This window comes from Oncorhynchus clarkii, chromosome 4, assembly GCF_045791955.1.
Source record: "Oncorhynchus clarkii lewisi isolate Uvic-CL-2024 chromosome 4, UVic_Ocla_1.0, whole genome shotgun sequence".
Classification (NCBI taxonomy): domain Eukaryota; kingdom Metazoa; phylum Chordata; class Actinopteri; order Salmoniformes; family Salmonidae; genus Oncorhynchus; species Oncorhynchus clarkii.
The window spans coordinates 74,004,698-74,021,566 of record NC_092150.1 but is presented as its reverse complement, the minus strand read 5'-3'; the positions used below and the strand labels follow the sequence as shown (position 1 = coordinate 74,021,566).

The 16,869-nt window shown below is 42.1% G+C and overlaps 1 protein-coding gene across 1 annotated transcript in view; it reads left to right on the top strand.

The window, feature by feature from the left end:
• Positions 1-16,613, top strand: part of LOC139407266 (cell division cycle 40 homolog (S. cerevisiae)) — a 37,498-nt gene extending 20,885 nt beyond the window's left edge. Inside the window, exons 13-15 of the mRNA XM_071150896.1 lie at positions 11,029-11,105; positions 12,188-12,332; positions 16,067-16,613. Of these exons, the coding sequence (XP_071006997.1) occupies positions 11,029-11,105; positions 12,188-12,332; positions 16,067-16,244 (400 nt within the window). The 3' untranslated portion in view covers positions 16,245-16,613. The remainder of the gene's footprint in view (positions 1-11,028; positions 11,106-12,187; positions 12,333-16,066) is intronic.
• Positions 16,614-16,869: the final 256 nt, after the last annotated feature.

The window sequence follows — 16,869 nt, the reverse complement described above, 5'->3', positions numbered from 1 at the left end:
GATTGTTTAACAAGTGATGAAGTGCAAATGAGAGTGGTGGAGGAATGTATTTGGTTGACTGGGTTGGGGTGCTATGGGTGGGCAGGTCATGGGAAGTTTAAGTACCGTTAATTTGGATGTAAAGTCCTCTCGTCTTCTAGCTTGTCATTTCAGGGTCTTACCTACCAGCTCTTATTCCTCTGTCATATTTATTTATTCGCTTATGATTTGTTTAGCTAGATTATTTTGTCAGGAAGAATAAGTATTTTCAATCACCAAGCCCAGGCGAGAATGACTTGCAAATTAGCTTGGTTCCCAAGGCGATTAACAAATGCTGTTGTTTACCTCGCTAACTTGATAAATATTTAAGACCCAGTGACTAAGGACAGAAGTTTCACAGGGTTTCTTAGAGGGAATGTTTTATTAGAAGAACACATATTAAATCAAATGTCCTCCTTTTCCCATCATTTTTGTTCCTTTCTGTAATATCCGGTTGGTGTGTGTTTAAGCAGTAGGATAGACTGGTAAGGAGTGGGTGCCAGGGATGCCAGCTGTGGCTTTAGTGTAGTGTAGTCTGGAGAGGGAGTGGGCTTGGTTGGTGTGAAGGGAGCATTATGCATTCTTGCTAGTATGCCTAATATGGCTATATGTGAGTGAAGGGGTTGAATGCACCGCCATCTGTTAGGTCTCTGTTGCAGTTTTTACAGTTTATTAGAGACACTGTACTTGTTAGCTTTTACGATAGAATGTGCTCGTTAGTGTTTTTACTTACAGAATTTTTACTTAGTATCACGAGACTCGATACCAAAACGATCCCACATCAAAAACAAAGGCCTATTAGCCAAAGTCCCAGTTCCAGACATATAAACTCAGCTACTGCTCTGTTCACTGGATCCAGACATATAAACTCAGCTACTGCTCTGTTCACTGGATCCAGACATATAAACTCAGCTACTGCTGTGTTCACTGGATCCAGACATATAAACTCAGCTACTGCTGTGTTCACTGGATCCAGACATATGAACTCAGCTACTGCTGTGTTCATTGGATCCAGACATATGAACTCAGCTACTGCTGTGTTCACTGGATCCAGACATATGAACTCAGCTACTGCTGTGTTCACTGGATCCAGACATATGAACTCAGCTACTGCTCTGTTGAATCGTTGGCCATCTTTTGAGTTCAATGTCATTACATTTAAAAATGTGTATTTACATGGTTTTTATAGACTGCCATGTATGCAATAATTAATCAATTATACTATCACACAAGCAATTTTACTTTGGTAAAAACAATCTACTACAAAACAACAATGGTAATAATTTATTACTTATTTATGATAAACAAGATGTAGGTCTATTCACAATACAGGTGAATGCCTATTATTCAATAGGGGTGTGTGCATGCATTGAGTTATTGAGCTTGTTTTAGTTGATTTCATGGAGCTACAGATGACAAACAATCCCTCCCATTTTGGACTTATTTTACTGGCAACTGCTAGGATTATTTTATTTGTACTGATTAACAACATTTGCATAAAAGAAGCAATCTCTTATTTTATAAAGGTGTGCACTGTCTCTAAGAAAGTAATGACGTCATTCACTGAGGCAGAACATGGCGGTGTAATCTGCCTTTGGCTATGTAATCTAGTGGAAACGAGACTGGAGGCGAGGGAGACGAAGAAGTTCATTTGTTTTTGGTGGCGAGGGAGACAAAGTTAATTAATAAAGTTTTCGGTGACAATCAGCTTTGAAATCAGCATTTTTTACGTTATAGTTTGCATATGATCACAAACAAAGTACTAGGATAGTGAATTGATGTTTGCTTCAGCTGTAAGCTGGCATGGAAAGTTAGCCTACAATTAATGCTGGAAGCTATCCGTATTGTCTTGCATTGTAAAAGTGTTCAAGCCTGTCTGGACATTGTTTTGCAAACAGTAAGGAACCATTTCAATATTTCTACATGCCATTATTCAAGTGTGTTAACCCTATCAGTCCCAAGCCCTCAGCAAAAATCGGCTTTTCATTTATCTGACTATAATTTATCTGCATTTCCAGCCCGTATATTTAGCCTCACAATGAGGTAGTTTACCATGTTCTTGGCTGTGTGTTTTTGGCTGTGTGTGGCTGTGTGTGTTTTTGTGACTAGGCTCTGACCTAACATAATCATATGGTGTGCTTTCGCTGTAAAGCCTTTTGGAAATTGGACACGATGGGTAGATTAACAAGAAGTTAAGCTTTCATTTGGTGTATTGCACTTGTGAATGTATGAAAGTTACATATTTCTCAAAAAAAATATTTTGAAAGTTAGCTGAACCCCTAGCCGTAAGAAGTTTAACCAATAATTTGTCATCTAAGTCAGTGCTGAGTGTCCTTCTCTCTGCGCATGGTGAACGTCAGTAGTTAACTTGTTCTCTGAACAATAGCGTTATCCTTTCGGAAAAGCTGACCACGACTCCATTTTGTTGCTCCCTGCCTACAGACAAAAAGTAAAACAAGAAGCTCCCGCGCTCAGTTCTGTTCAATGCTGGTCCGACCAGTCTGATTCCACACTTCAAGACTGCTTCGATCACGTGGACTGGGATATGTTCCACATTACTTCCAACAACAACACTGACAAATATGCTGATTCGGTGAGCGAGTTCATTAGAACTCCAGCTGTGCCATCAGAGTTCCTGGGTTCGCGCCCAGGCTCTGTCGTAACCGGCCGCGACCGGGAGGTCCGTGGGGCGACGCACAATTGGCCTAGCGTCGCCTGGGTTAGGGAGGGCTTGGTCGGTAGGGGTGTCCTTGTCTCATCGCTCACCAGCGACTCCTGTGGCGGGCTGGGCGCAGTGTGCGCTAACCAAGGTGGCCAGGTGCACGGTGTTTCCTCCGGCGCATTGGTGCGGCTGGCTTCCGGGTTGGATGCGTGCTGTGTTAAGAAGCAGTGCGGCTTGGTTGGGTTGTGTATCGGAGGACGCATGACTTTCAACCTTCGTCTCTCCCGAGCCCGTACGGGAGTTGTAGCGATGAGACAAGATAGTAGCTACTACAACAATTGGATACTACGAAATTGGGGAGAAAAAGGGGTAAAAAAATAATAATAATAAAGAAAGTGCATTGACAATGTCGTTCCCATAGCAACGATTAAAACATTCCCAAACCAGAAACCGTGGATTGATGGCAGCATTCGCGTGAAACTGAAAGCGCGAACCACTGCTTTTAACCAGGGCAAGGTGACCGGAAACATGACCGAATACAAACAGTGTAGCTGTTCCCTCCGCAAGGCAATCAAACAAGCTAAGCGTCAGTATAGAGAAAAAGTAGAGTCACAATTCAACGGCTCAGACACAAGAGGTATGTGGCAGGGTCTACAGTCAATCACGGATTAAAAAAGGAAAACCAGCCCTGTCACGGACCAGGATGTCTTGCTCCCAGGCAGACTAACTTTTTTGCCCGCTTTGAGGACAATACAGTGCCACTGACACGGCCCGCAACCAAAACCTGCGGACTCTCCTTCACTGCAGCCGAGTAAAACATTTAAACGTGTTAACCCTCGCAAGGCTGCAGGCCCAGACGGCATCCCCAGCCGCGTCAGAGCATGCGCAGACCAGCTGGCTGGTGTGTTTACGGACATATTCAATCAATCCTTATCCCAGTCTGTTGTTCCCACATGCTTTCAGAGGGCCACCATTGTCCCTGTTCCCAAGAAAGCTAAGGTAACTGAGCTAAACGACTACCGCCCCGTAGCACTCACTTCCGTCATCATGAAGTGCTTTGAGAGACTAGTCAAGGACCATATCACCTCCACCTTACCTGACACCCTAGAGCCACTCCAATTTGCCCAAATAGGTCCACAGATGATGCAATCTCAACCACACTGCCCTAACCCATCTGGACGAGGAATACCTATGTGAGAATACTGTTCATCGACTACAGCTCAGCATTTAACACCATAGTACCCTCCAAACTCGTTATCAGCAGTTTTCAGTTCTTTCCACAGATTCTCGATTGGATTCAGGTCTGGACTTTGACTTGGCCATTCTAACACCTGGATATGTTTATTTTTGAACCATTCCATTGTAGATTTTGCTTTATGTTTTGGATCATTGTCTTGTTGGAAGACAAATCTCCGTCCCAGTCTCAGGTCTTTTGCAGACTCCATCTTGTTTTCTTCCAGAATGGTCCTGTATTTGGCTCCATCCATCTTCCCATCAATTTTAACCATCTTCCCTGTCCCTGCTGAAGAAAAGCAGGCCCAAACCATGATGCTGCCACCACCATGTTTGACAGTGGGGATGGTGTGTTCAGGGTGATGAGCTGTGTTGCTTTTACGCCAAACATAACGTTTTGCATTGTTGCCAAAAAGTTCAAATTTGGTTTCATCTGACCAGAGCACCTTCTTCCACATGTTTGGTGTGTCTCCCAGGTGGCTTGTGGCAAACTTTAAACAACACTTTTTATGGATATCTTTAAGAAATGGCTTTCTTCTTGCCACTCTTCCATAAAGGTCAGATTTGTGCAATATACGACTGATTGTTGTCCTATGGACAGAGTCTCCCACCTCAGCTGTAGATCTCTGCAGTTCATCCAGAGTGATCATGGGCCTCTTGGCTGCATCTCTGATCAGTCTTCTCCTTGTATGAGCTGAAAGTTTAGAGGGACGGCCAGGTCTTGGTAGATTTGCAGTGGTCTGATACTCCTTCCATTTCAATATTATCGCTTGCACAGTGCTCCTTGGGATGTTTAAAGCTTGGGAAATATTTTTGTATCCAAATCCGGCTTTAAAATTCTTCACAACAGTATCTCGGACCTGCCTGGTGTGTTCCTTGTTCTTCATGATGCTCTCTGCGCTTTTAACGGGCCTCTGAGACAATCACAGTGCAGGTGCATTTATACGGAGACTTGATTACACACAGGTGGATTGTATTTATCATCATTAGTCATTTAGGTCAACATTGGATCATTCAGAGATCCTCACTGAACTTCTGGAGAGAGTTTGCTGCACTGAAATTAAAGGGGCTGAATAATTTTGCACACCCAATTTTTCAGTTTTTGATTTGTTAAAAAAGTTTGAAATATCCAATAAATGTCGTTCCACTTCATGATTGTGTCCCACTTGTTGTTGATTCTTCACAAAAAAATACAGTTTTATATCTTTATGTTTGAAGCCTGAAATGTGTCAAAAGGTCGCAAAGTTCAAGGGGGCCGAATACTTTCGCAAGGCACTGTATATGTATATACTGTACTCTATCATCTACTGCATCTTTATGAAATACATGTATCACTAGCCACTTTAAACTATGCCACTTTGTTTACATATCCTACATTACTCATCTCATGTATATACTGTACTCGATACCATCAACTGCATCTTGCCTTTGCCGTTCTGTACCATCACTCATTCATATATCTTTATATACACATTCTTTATCCCTTTACACTTGTGTGTATAAGGTAGTAGTTTTGGAATTGTTAGGTTAGATTACTCGTTGGTTATTACTGCATTGTCGGAACTAGAAGCACAAGCATTTCGCTACACTCGCATTAACATCTGCTAACCGTGTGTATGTAACAAATCTATTTGATTTGATATTTGGTCAAATTAAATTCTCTCCATCGTTTTTACTAAGAACAGCAGCTAACTGATTGGGCGGCTCAGCAGAGAGGGCTTTACTATTTTTAGGCAGTGGAATTACTTGAGCTTCCTTCCATGCCTGTGGACACACTCCTTTAGGCTTTGGTTAAATATATAGCAAATAGGGTTGGCAATACCGTCTGCTACCATTCTCAATAGTTTCCTATTAAGATTGTCTATATCTGGTGGGTTATCATTATTGATGGATAACAATGGTTTCCTATTAAGGTTGTCTATATCTGGTGGGTTATCATTATTGATGGATAACAATAGTTTTTCCATCTCTCCCACACTAATGACCAAATTCAAAACTGTGATCTCTTTCATTATTAGATATTTTATACAACAATATATGTTCACTGTTCAATGTTGTCATTTCACTGATCTTTCTTATCTCTTAGATATAGGACAGACACTTCAGAACAAACTTGCTTTAGATTTTTTTCATGCTTAACAGTTTCCCGTGTGTATCAAGAATGGTCCACCACCCAAAGAACATTCAGCCAACTTGACATAACTGTGGGATGGAAGCATTGGCGTCAACATGGGCCAGCATCCCTGTGGAACTCTTTCGACACCTTGTAGAGTCATCCCCCGATGAATTGAGGCTGTTCTGGGGTCAAAATGTAGGGGGGGGGGTGCAACTCAATATTAGGAAGGTGTTCCTAATGGTCGTTATACTCAGTATATATTAATATGGACTATTCTTAGCCCTTTCCCGGGTAGCTTATCGGAGAAAGACAGACGTAAAAATATTGTTTATATCAGGCAGTGCGTGTCAGTTGGTTTATGTGTGTGATGTTGGTCTGAAGCTACTGACCTGGAATCTTTGTTCTTTCACTCCTCCCAGGCTTTTGGGAGGGAGGGTGGGCAAATGAGCTTGTCGTAACGTAGGCTTGTCATTGCGGAGGTAAACAATGCCCCCACGCTTTCATAGCTGGGATAAGTTCTTTCCACCTCTTGCGCACAGCTTCAGCGAAGTCCTCGTTCAGGAAGGTGTTGGTTGCTCTCAAATTATTGGCTGTCTCCAGAACAGCCATCTTGTCCTTGAACCTTAAACGTAACTACTGTCAGCCTGGGTCTGCCACCTGGGCAGGTTACATGTTTTTCAGTCCTGTGAGTACGCTCCACCTCAATGATCCATCTGCAGCTTTTCGCTGATCATTTTTCTCACTTTCTCCTCACTCTGTCCAGGTCTCATGAGGAGACTCTGGTATGCCATCCACGACAATGTTATTCCTTCTGGATTATCCCTCTAGATCAGGGATAATCAACTAGATTTCTTGAGGGAATGACCAGGGGGACAGAAAATAATTACAAATAATTTGTAGACTGCACAGGAGGTTGGTGGCACCTTAATTCATTGGGGAGAACAGGCAGGCTCGTGGTAATGGCTGGAGCAGAACAGGTGCAATAGTATAAAATACATCAAACACATGGTTACCATGTGTCTGATGCCTTTTCATTCGCTCTGTTCCAGCCATTTATTGTGGTCCGTCCTCTCCTGAGCAGCCTCCACTGATAGATTCCAAATTGATCGCAGGAAACCCAAACAGATATAACGTTTGACTAAAACATCATCATTTCACATCTTGCTTACATTTGTATATAATCACATATATCTCTCCTTTATACGCAAGAATACTTTGGAACAGATTTCAAAAATTAAAATTACTTGGAGCTGATTTGCTGGTGTTTTTACAGTCTTATAGCCAACTATAAAAAAATATATAACAGTTTTTTTTGCTCAGGGAACTTTGGGGACCAAATAAAATAATCCGTGGGCTGAATGGCCACCAGTTGGAACCTTGCGCTAGTCATTCTTCCAGTCATCTGTAATAATGATTCACAGACAGTGCTGATGTCATCTCCCGTGGACTTAGTTTGTTGTCATCTTGCAGCACGTCTCTTTCAGGACATCCATCTCTCCCTGGGAGAACTGCAAACTGTTCTTTAGGTCTTGGACGATCTGATCAGAGGTCCATTCTTTTGTTAGTTGAGTCCACCAGTATTTTGACAAAGCTCTTTAAGCCATTGTAACAATAGCCTGTAGGCATCTTTTTGTTGATTGCAGCAAGCACAGCACATCGTGCCAATGAAAACAGCAACACACAGCAGGGATTTAAACAGCCACAAGCCAGGGGCTATCTGCAGTCCCAGCCACAAGGGCTAAATGCATCGTGGGCTGTGTTCAAACTGTCAAGGAATTCTGGCTAGCATGATAGCTAGCAGTTAGGCAGGCTGCTTCGCCAAGCAGCAGCTCTTCAGACTTTTAGGGTTTGGCACTGTCCCAGCAACTTAGGCTAACTGTGTTGCGGGACCCAAATGAAACGAGTAGCTCTCCCTCGTTCCGTATTCGACATGCGTCGCTCTATGAAGCATGTTTGTTTGCGTGAGTAGAGAGCTAACAATGCTGCCCAGACAGCTCTAGCAATGAATGAGTGATGGCCGAGATCCTTTTAACGTGGACATTTTGATATCCGCACTTGCTTCGCCCTTATGTTGGTGTTAGCAAGCAGTCGATATAGTGCTAGGTATCAACAGCCAATCCAGTTAGGCCTGGAAACTATAGTGAGCTTCGATTGGTCAATAGCAACTCGATGCCACGGTGTATGCGACAAAAGTTCAGCTTTCCCTGTTCACGCTCCCTTGTTTAATCTTCCCAACGTGATCAATGGATTTCCAGTGGAAGTGACGCAGGGAAGGCATTTTGCTCTTGGGGCTATGAAGTGGCTGCACTGATAGGCGGCGTTGATCCTCTCTATCATGTGAGACACTTTTGAGAATGTTGAGTATTTGAGTGGATTGCACACTCATTAGGAGTCCTCCCAGGGGCTTTAGGAGTGTAATGTGAGAGCTGGAGGGGTTTGTTATGGTGGAGAGAACGAGAGGCTTTACTGTCCCCCCCCTCTCCCCCTGTGACAGCTCAGATGGTAGGATTAAGGAGAGCTCAACCACCAATCTCAGCTGAATTAGGCAGAAATAAACATGGAGTCACATCACTGACACAAAGATGGAGAGGGAGGGTAAGCTGAGGGATTTGGAACTACAGACGGACTCCTTGTTAGTCACACACAAACACAGCACATACACTCCGTTGTGGCCCTTTTGTGCGCACACACATACAGAGTGAAGAGCTCTCTAGGTGGTTGGCTGTCAGCAGCTGAGGTATATTAGTTGGGGATGTGGAGACTGAGTGTATGGGCTGTGCTGGGCACGGTTTAGAATCAATACAATGTAACACACACACACACACACACACACGAGAGAGTTAGTGCTAACCTTCCCCTGGTGGCTACAGTCTCTGCACCCCCTTATGGATCCATTTAGACAAGACACTGGTGAGGGGGTAAGATAAAAACCAGGCACAATTTCATTAGTGCACACGGTAGCAAAACTTTTTGCAATGGCAAATGACCAGTTCTCATTGGACAAATCCACATAGTCCCTTCCTATTTCAACTCGTTTTCTTACGTTTGATGCGTAAATTAATACGACCCAGGCCTGGTGAATTAGGACTGACTGGGACAGGTAAAGGTATTCAGAAACAACTGCTGTGGACATCAGGCAGGGCTTGCTCGGGGGGCCCTTTTGGTGTGTGTGTGTGTGTGTGTTTTAATCCTACGACTCATGCTTCATGCATTGTAAGTTAGTTGTTTCCTGTAATTCACTCTGGTTTAGGGATGGAGGGTGTCCTTTTCCTTCTGGCCCTGGTTAGGTATAAGTCTAGCTGGTGTTTATGGGATAGAGCTGTTAGCGCCGTGGCTCTAAACCAGTCCAGCTGTGTGCTATCTGAGAAAGGAAGAGAGGAGGGAGAGATGGCCTCAGTCCAGATAGATAGCCTCCCACTGAGAGCGAGGAAGATCAACTCTTACGCGGTCAACACACCCTCAACACAACATTATTCACAGTCATACACAATCTTCAGCCTGTCGCTGGTGTCTCTGTCACGGACACTCATCCCGTTAGATCTGCCAGCTGTTCACGACAGTGTGTGAGAAGACCATAGAGTTGGACGACGCCATGAAGACCCTAGAACAAAATGCATGATTGACCTCCATTTCACTATCAAACTCAGAGAGGGCAGGGTTGAGAAAGTAGGGAGAGGGGGAAAAGAACGCAGAAAGGGAGAGAGTGGATTTAACTGGATGCTCTTGGCACAGTGTTTAAGCAAACATGGTATGGAAATTCATACCATACCATTTATATATACTGTGCTTTCAGAAAGTATTCAGACCCCTTGACTTTAAAATCTAGTCAACTGTAACTAGGCCACTCAGGAACATTCAACGTTGTCTTGGTAAGCAACTTGGCCTTTTAGGTTGTTGTCCTGCTGAAAGGTGAATTCATCTCCCAGTGTCTGGTGGAAAGTTAACTGAACCAGGTTTTTGCTCTGTTCTGTTTCTTTTCATCCCAAAAAAACAATGTTCAATTCTTACTTCTTACAATAGGGCCTATTGCAAATTAAAATATTCCATGTTTTGGAATATTTTTATTCTGTACAGGCTTGCTTTTCACATTTGTCAATTAGGTTAGTATTGTGGAGTAACTACAATGTTGATCCATCCTCTGTTTTATCCTATCACAGCCATTAAACTCTAACTGTTTTAAGGTTGGCCTCATGGTGAAATCCCTGAGCGGTTTCCTTCCTCTCCGGATACTGAGTTAGGAAGGACTCCTGTATTTTTGTAGTAACTGGGTGTATTGATACACCTTTCAAAGTGTAATTCATAACTTCACCATGCTTAAAGGAATATTCAATGCCTACTTTTGTTTTACCCCTCTACAAATAGGTGCCCTTTTTTGCGAGGCATTGGACAACCTTCCTGGTCTTTGTGGCTGAATCTGTGTTTGAAATTCAGTGTTTGCCTGCGGGGTCTTACAGACAATTGTATGTGTGGGGTACAGAGATGAGGTAGTCATTGAAAAACCATGTTTAACACTTATTGCACACAGTGTGTAAATGATTTATGTGACTTATTAAGCACATTTTTACTCCTGAACTTATTTAGAAAATGGATGTCTAACAAAGGGCTTTAATACTTACAAGACATTTCATTTGTAAACATTATTCCACTTTGACATTATGGGGTATTGTGTGTAGATCAGTGACAAAAATGTCTACATTTAACCCATTTGAAATTCAGGCTGTAACACAATGTGGAAAACGTCTGAGGGTGTGAATACTTTCTGAAGGCACTGTATCTGTAATGCCAACAGTGTCTGGATCTGAACTGTTTGGTCAACAGTATAGCTTTGATCCTCAGCTAGAATCACGTCTTTCCAAGCGCCAGCTGCATTGCGTGACTTTCAATGTTTCCAACGTGAGAGCATTAATGCTAGTTGTCAATACTGATGCCAGTAGTGTCATGGCTAACCTCTGGACTATTCTCGACTGTACCGTGACCGTGCTGCGTTTGTGTTTTAAAGGGACATTCCCGTGGACTTCAAATACATCGCAGAGCCCAGTATGCACTCTATGCCTGCTGTAACGCTTTCACCCAATGGTGAGTGGATACACACACACACACACACACACACACACACACACACACACACACACACACACACATACACATACACACACAGATTTTTATTTGACCCATTCCCCTCCTTCATACCCTTCCCCTCCATCTCCCCCATTCTCTCTTCCCCATATCTCCCTCTGAGCTGTGTTCATATATTTGTCCTGACATGAATTGTTTGTCATTAGTCTAAATAACAGATGAACTCTCACTGGGAGAGCAGCCCACTCCACTCTGTCCCCCACAGCAGCCCTAGCTGGGACTGCTGCGTATGGAGCCTTTCTTCCGCTCGACTCCTTATTTTCGCTCCAGTTTTACAAAAGAGAGCCCAGTTGTATTTATCCGTTTCTCATCCACCTACAGCGGTTGGCATTTTGAGATAATGGCATCCCTTTATGTGGGTTTGTTTGGGAGGCACTCGGAAAGGGAGGACACATGCACACAAACAGTGGAGCGGGTGTACACGCAGTGGAGCACACACTGTTACTGAGTCCTAGTGTCTATGTAGAGAGACAGGGGGGTTGCTAGCTAACAGAAAGTCTGTGAAGCTGACATCAAAGTTGCGTCCCAAATTGCACCCTATTGAACAGGGCCCAAAGTAGTGCACTATATACAGAGAAAAGGGTGCCACTTGGGACCTAGCCCAAGTCAGCATTCGGTCATCAAAGTATTTTAATTCTTTCCAAAGTGATTGTCTTCATCTTTCTCTCTCAGGCGGTTACAGAGACGAGCTGCTAGTGTCTACTGGGGTGGTCCACTCCCACGGGCCTGAATAACACAGACCATAGTACCTAGCTTTCCGTTCAGCTCAACCAACCTGTCTTGTTTCACACGCTCAATCTGTTTTACGAGACATTTTTATAGTTTTATCCCGAGCCCCTTGATGCATTAGCTGCTTTTCACACTGTGAAAAAGGTTGATCAGAAAGGTGTTGTTTTGAAATAACTTGGTCCAGACCCACTGCTCACTGGAGAAGTCCTGTACCTGCAGGGTCAACCCCTAACATCAGCATGCTCTAACTAAAACTCAGAACTCAAATGTTATTGTATTTTCTCCCACTTTAGGTAAGTGGCTGGCCTGCCAGTCCATGGACAATCAGATCCTGATATTTGGAGCCCAGAACCGTTTCCGTCTGAACAAGAAGAAGATCTTCAAGGGCCACATGGTGGCTGGCTACGCCTGCCAGGTGGATTTCTCCCCAGACATGAGGTAAGACAAATCCATCCTATACAGTACAAACGGTAGCAAAATGGTTTGAAACGGAAACAAGGTGTTTTTTTATTATTCATTTAAAAAATGACCACAGAAACCATACATAGACAGAATGCAATAGATAGAAGCACATCAATGACATCACACCTGCTCAAACTCACGTTTCCACCACATCCATACCTGTTACGTTTCTCACTCCAACATTCCCTCTCATTCTTCATACCTGTTACGTTTCTCACTCCAACATTCCCTCTCATTCTTCATACCTGTTACGTTTCTCACTCCAACATTCCCTCTCATTCTTCATACCTGTTACGTTTCTCACTCCAACATTCCCTCTCATTCTTCATACCTGTTACGTTTCTCACTCCAACATTCCCTCTCATTCTTCATACCTGTTACGTTTCTCACTCCAACATTCCCTCTCATTCTTCATACCTGTTATGTTTCTCACTCCAACATTCCCTCTCATTCTTCATACCTGTTATGTTTCTCACTCCAACATTCCCTCTCATTCTTCATATCTGTTACGTTTCTCACTCCATCATTCCCTCTCATTCTTCATACCTGTTACGTTTCCAGTGCATGTAACACTGTCATATGGCCTCATTGTGCTATTCTATTTCTCTCTGTAGCCCAAATTTGTTCAATATTTAAATAAGAAATCATTTAAATAATAATGCCTTTGATTCATCCACTGTCTTAACGATGGAGGATCATTTGATTTCCAGTTTTTAAGTAGAAGTACTTTCAAACTGATTGATGAGAAAAGTATGGCCCAACCCATTGGGTATTTCACTGTACCCTCATATGCCATGTCTTGAAATATGCAGATAGATGGATTAAAAGTCATCTTAAATTGTAAAACTTCTGACAGCCAACTTCCCTCAACATTGCTCTGATGTTGAAGAAGATTTCAAATATACATTCCATGATATGAAACTTAAGTTGCATGTATTTGAAAATATCTAAATTGGTCAATCGCTTTTTAATTCTGTGATGGAAATTATATTTTCTATTACCAAGTCAATTCTGTTTTCTATTACTTTAGTTTTCCATGTGGACCAATTTCTTGGTGAATTTGGAAAAGCTACCCATGGATACCCATGGATAGGGGTGTGTTTTTAGGGAGTGATATTTGTTCTTGTGGAATCCCTGAGATTTTCTTCCATATTATAGTGTTCTTAACTAAGAAGTTGTTAATGTTCTTAGCTTTATCCTTAGAAAATAGACACGTGAAAAGATTTTCGGGGTGAGCATGTGCATCTTCAATATGAACCCATTGTTCCTCTTTAGTGCATTTAACTATATGTCACGAGTAAAAGCCTTGGGTGGAGAATTGATACAATTCCAAGTCTGGAAGGTTAAAACCACCCTCGTACTTAGAGATGAGTTTTATTTGCCCATACAAAGTCATTTATGAGTATTTTTTTAGAATGACTTCGGTGGGGTAATTGGTGTTACCGAGAATAAATGTAAAAACTTATGAGGCCTGCCATTCTGAAGAGGTTTATTCAGTGCTGTGAAAAAATATTTGCCCACATTCAAATTTTCTAGACTTTTGAATATTTTTGATACTGAATGTTATCAGATCTTCAACCAAAACCTAATATTAGATAAAGTAGAGTAAAGAGTATAGAGTATAGAGTAAACAAATAACACCACAATTACATACTTATTTCATAAACAAAGTTATGCAACACCCAATGCCCCTGTGTGAAAAATGAATTGCCCTCTTACACCCAATAATTTGTTGTGCCACCTTTAGCTGCAATGACTCCAACCAAACACCACCTGTAGTTGTTCATCAGTCTGTCACATCGCTGTGGAGGAATTTTGTCCCACTCTTCCATACAGAACTGCTTTAACTCAGATATTTGTGGGTTTTCAAGTTTGTTTCAAGTCCTGCCACAACATCTCAATTGGGATTAGGTCTGGACTTTGACTAGTTCATTCCAAAACTTCAAATGTTGCATTTTAGCCATTTTCATGTAGACTTGATTGTGTTTTGGATCATTGTCTTGCTGCATGACCCAGCTGTGGACTGATGGCCTGGCATTCCCCTGTAGAATTATTTGACACACAGCAGATTTCATGGTTCCTTCTATTAAGGCAAGTTGTCCAGGTCCTGAGGCAGCAAAGCATCCCAAAACCATCACACTACCACCACCATGCTTGATCGTTGGTATAAGGTTCTTACTGTGGAATGAAGTGTTTGGTTTTCGACAGGCATAATGGGACCCATGTTGAGAAAGGCGGCAAATAACTTTTCACAAAGATTGTTCCATTTAATTAGATCTGCTTTCATATTGTTGAGTAATGAGAAAGTTATGTTTATATATTCCGTTTTTTTGTTCTTTATTAAGCATCCTATGTAGAAAATATATTTGGGGGATCCACTTCAAATTATGGCTTTAGATCATGAGCTATTCTTTTATACATTTTTCCTATTGACATTATTTCAGTTTTTCCACAAAGTTTATATCCTGAGATTTTAGAGTATTCAGAAAATGTTTTTAACAGGGGGGGATTGAGTTGGCACTTTAAATTACCAATATTGCAGTCAGAAAGTATTCATACCCCTTGACTTTTTCCACATTTTGTTGTGTTAAAGCCTGAATTTAAAATTGATACAATTTAGATTTTGTCACACACTACCTCATGTCAAAGTGGAATTATATTTTTTGAAATTTTACAAATTCATTAAAAATGAAAAGCTGACATGTCTTGAGTCAATAAGAATTCAACCCCTTTGTTATGGCAAGCCTATATAAGTGCGCAAGTAAACATGTGCTTAACAAGTCACATGAGTTGCATGGACTCTATGTGCAATAATAGTGTTTAGCATGATTTTTTGAAGGACTCCCTCATCTCTGTACCCTACACGTACAATTGATCTGTTAGGTCCCTCAGTCAAGCAGTGAATTTCAACCACAAAGACCAGATATATTATTTGTGTATATTTTTGCTTTAGGATATTTATATAGTATTTTTATGATGTATTATTTCAGCTGGAAAGTTGAAGGCTTCCAAAGTTTTGAATAGAAACGCAAACAAGATGTTCTTATTGGACAAATGCAGGTAGTCCCTCCCCGTTTTCTTCCATTTGGTTTCTAGTGAATACGACCTAGGACTTCAGGGATCGGTTTCTCAGGGACATGACCCCCTAGGGGTTCACCTGGTGTTTGTCTGAATATGATGTATGATACAGTAATGGTACAAGCCTTTCAAACAGAAGATGCACCCTTTCTTTAGTTTTCCAATTTAAAATGTACTTACTGGAATCAACCCAGGGGTTTATGTTAGCAAAGGGTTTTGTGGAAGACATTTTGGAAACTTCAGCGGGAGAGAGAAGGGGAGCGAGAAGTAGCATCCCCCTAGCAGGTAATATTGTGTTTATCTACAAACTGACTCGTCTCTACTTCCTTCTGAAACAAGTCCTTCAGTCAGTTAGTGTTTCTGAAGACGTCCTGTACGTAAAGCGCTAACCAGGCCATTTACAGGCACTAATTTTAGCACATACCCCAATTAAGAACTCACTCACCCCTATCAGCAGGTGCCTTCACTTCTCTCCTCTCTTAGTAACCATGGCAACAGCAAGTAACCCCTCCTTTGAGCAGAGACCCAAATTCACACCATCTCATGTGAAATGGAACATGAGTCATTTTTAGCAGGGAGCCTAACCTCCCTTTCTCTCTCCTCCCATCTCCATCCCTCTTTCTCTCCTGTAGCTATGTGGTGTCTGGCGATGCGGATGGGAAGCTGAATATCTGGGACTGGAAGACAACCAAGCTGTACCACCGGATCAAGGCCCACGATAAGGTGTGCATCAGTGCCTTGTGGCACCCCCACGAGACCTCCAAGGTCATCACCTGTGGCTGGGACGGACTGATCAAACTCTGGGACTAGAGACACAGGGTGGGGGCTGCAAAAGGACTCCCTCTTTTTAGGGGGAGAGGTCGTCTTTCTGTTATGTACTTTCCCTAATTTAGTGTCAGGCTAAAAGCCATAGGGCTGGTATCTAGTCCTTTTGTAACAGTGTATATTTCTATCCCATCTGAAGAGAGGACAGCGACGTATACATAGAAAGATAAACATTTTCTCAGTGTGTTGTGTTTATAGGGTTCTCATCCCTCACATGCGCTCTCTTAATTTCATGTTTTCTGGCTTGTGTTTTAATCAGTGATGTCCGTATCATTCACACAAGATTTTTTATCTTGGAAACTATTCTGTTTTCCAATGTATGTCCCTTTGTGAAATTAAATGTTTTATAAACTTTGCCTGTCATTTTGCTTTCCTTTGGTCAAGTCGTCTTATACTTCCATCTTTTGCCGTTGGTCAGATATTTCGTCAAGTTTATTAGGATTTCTTATTTTTAGTAACGGTTCCCTTCTCACCGTTAAATCCACACAAACCCCTCTGAAGAGAGAAGTGTAGCCAAGTTGCTATTTCCCTTAGTGTCTTTATAGACATATCAAAAAATCAGGGGTTTTCATTTTTATTTTCAAGAGTTTTCAGAATGTATTAATCCTTC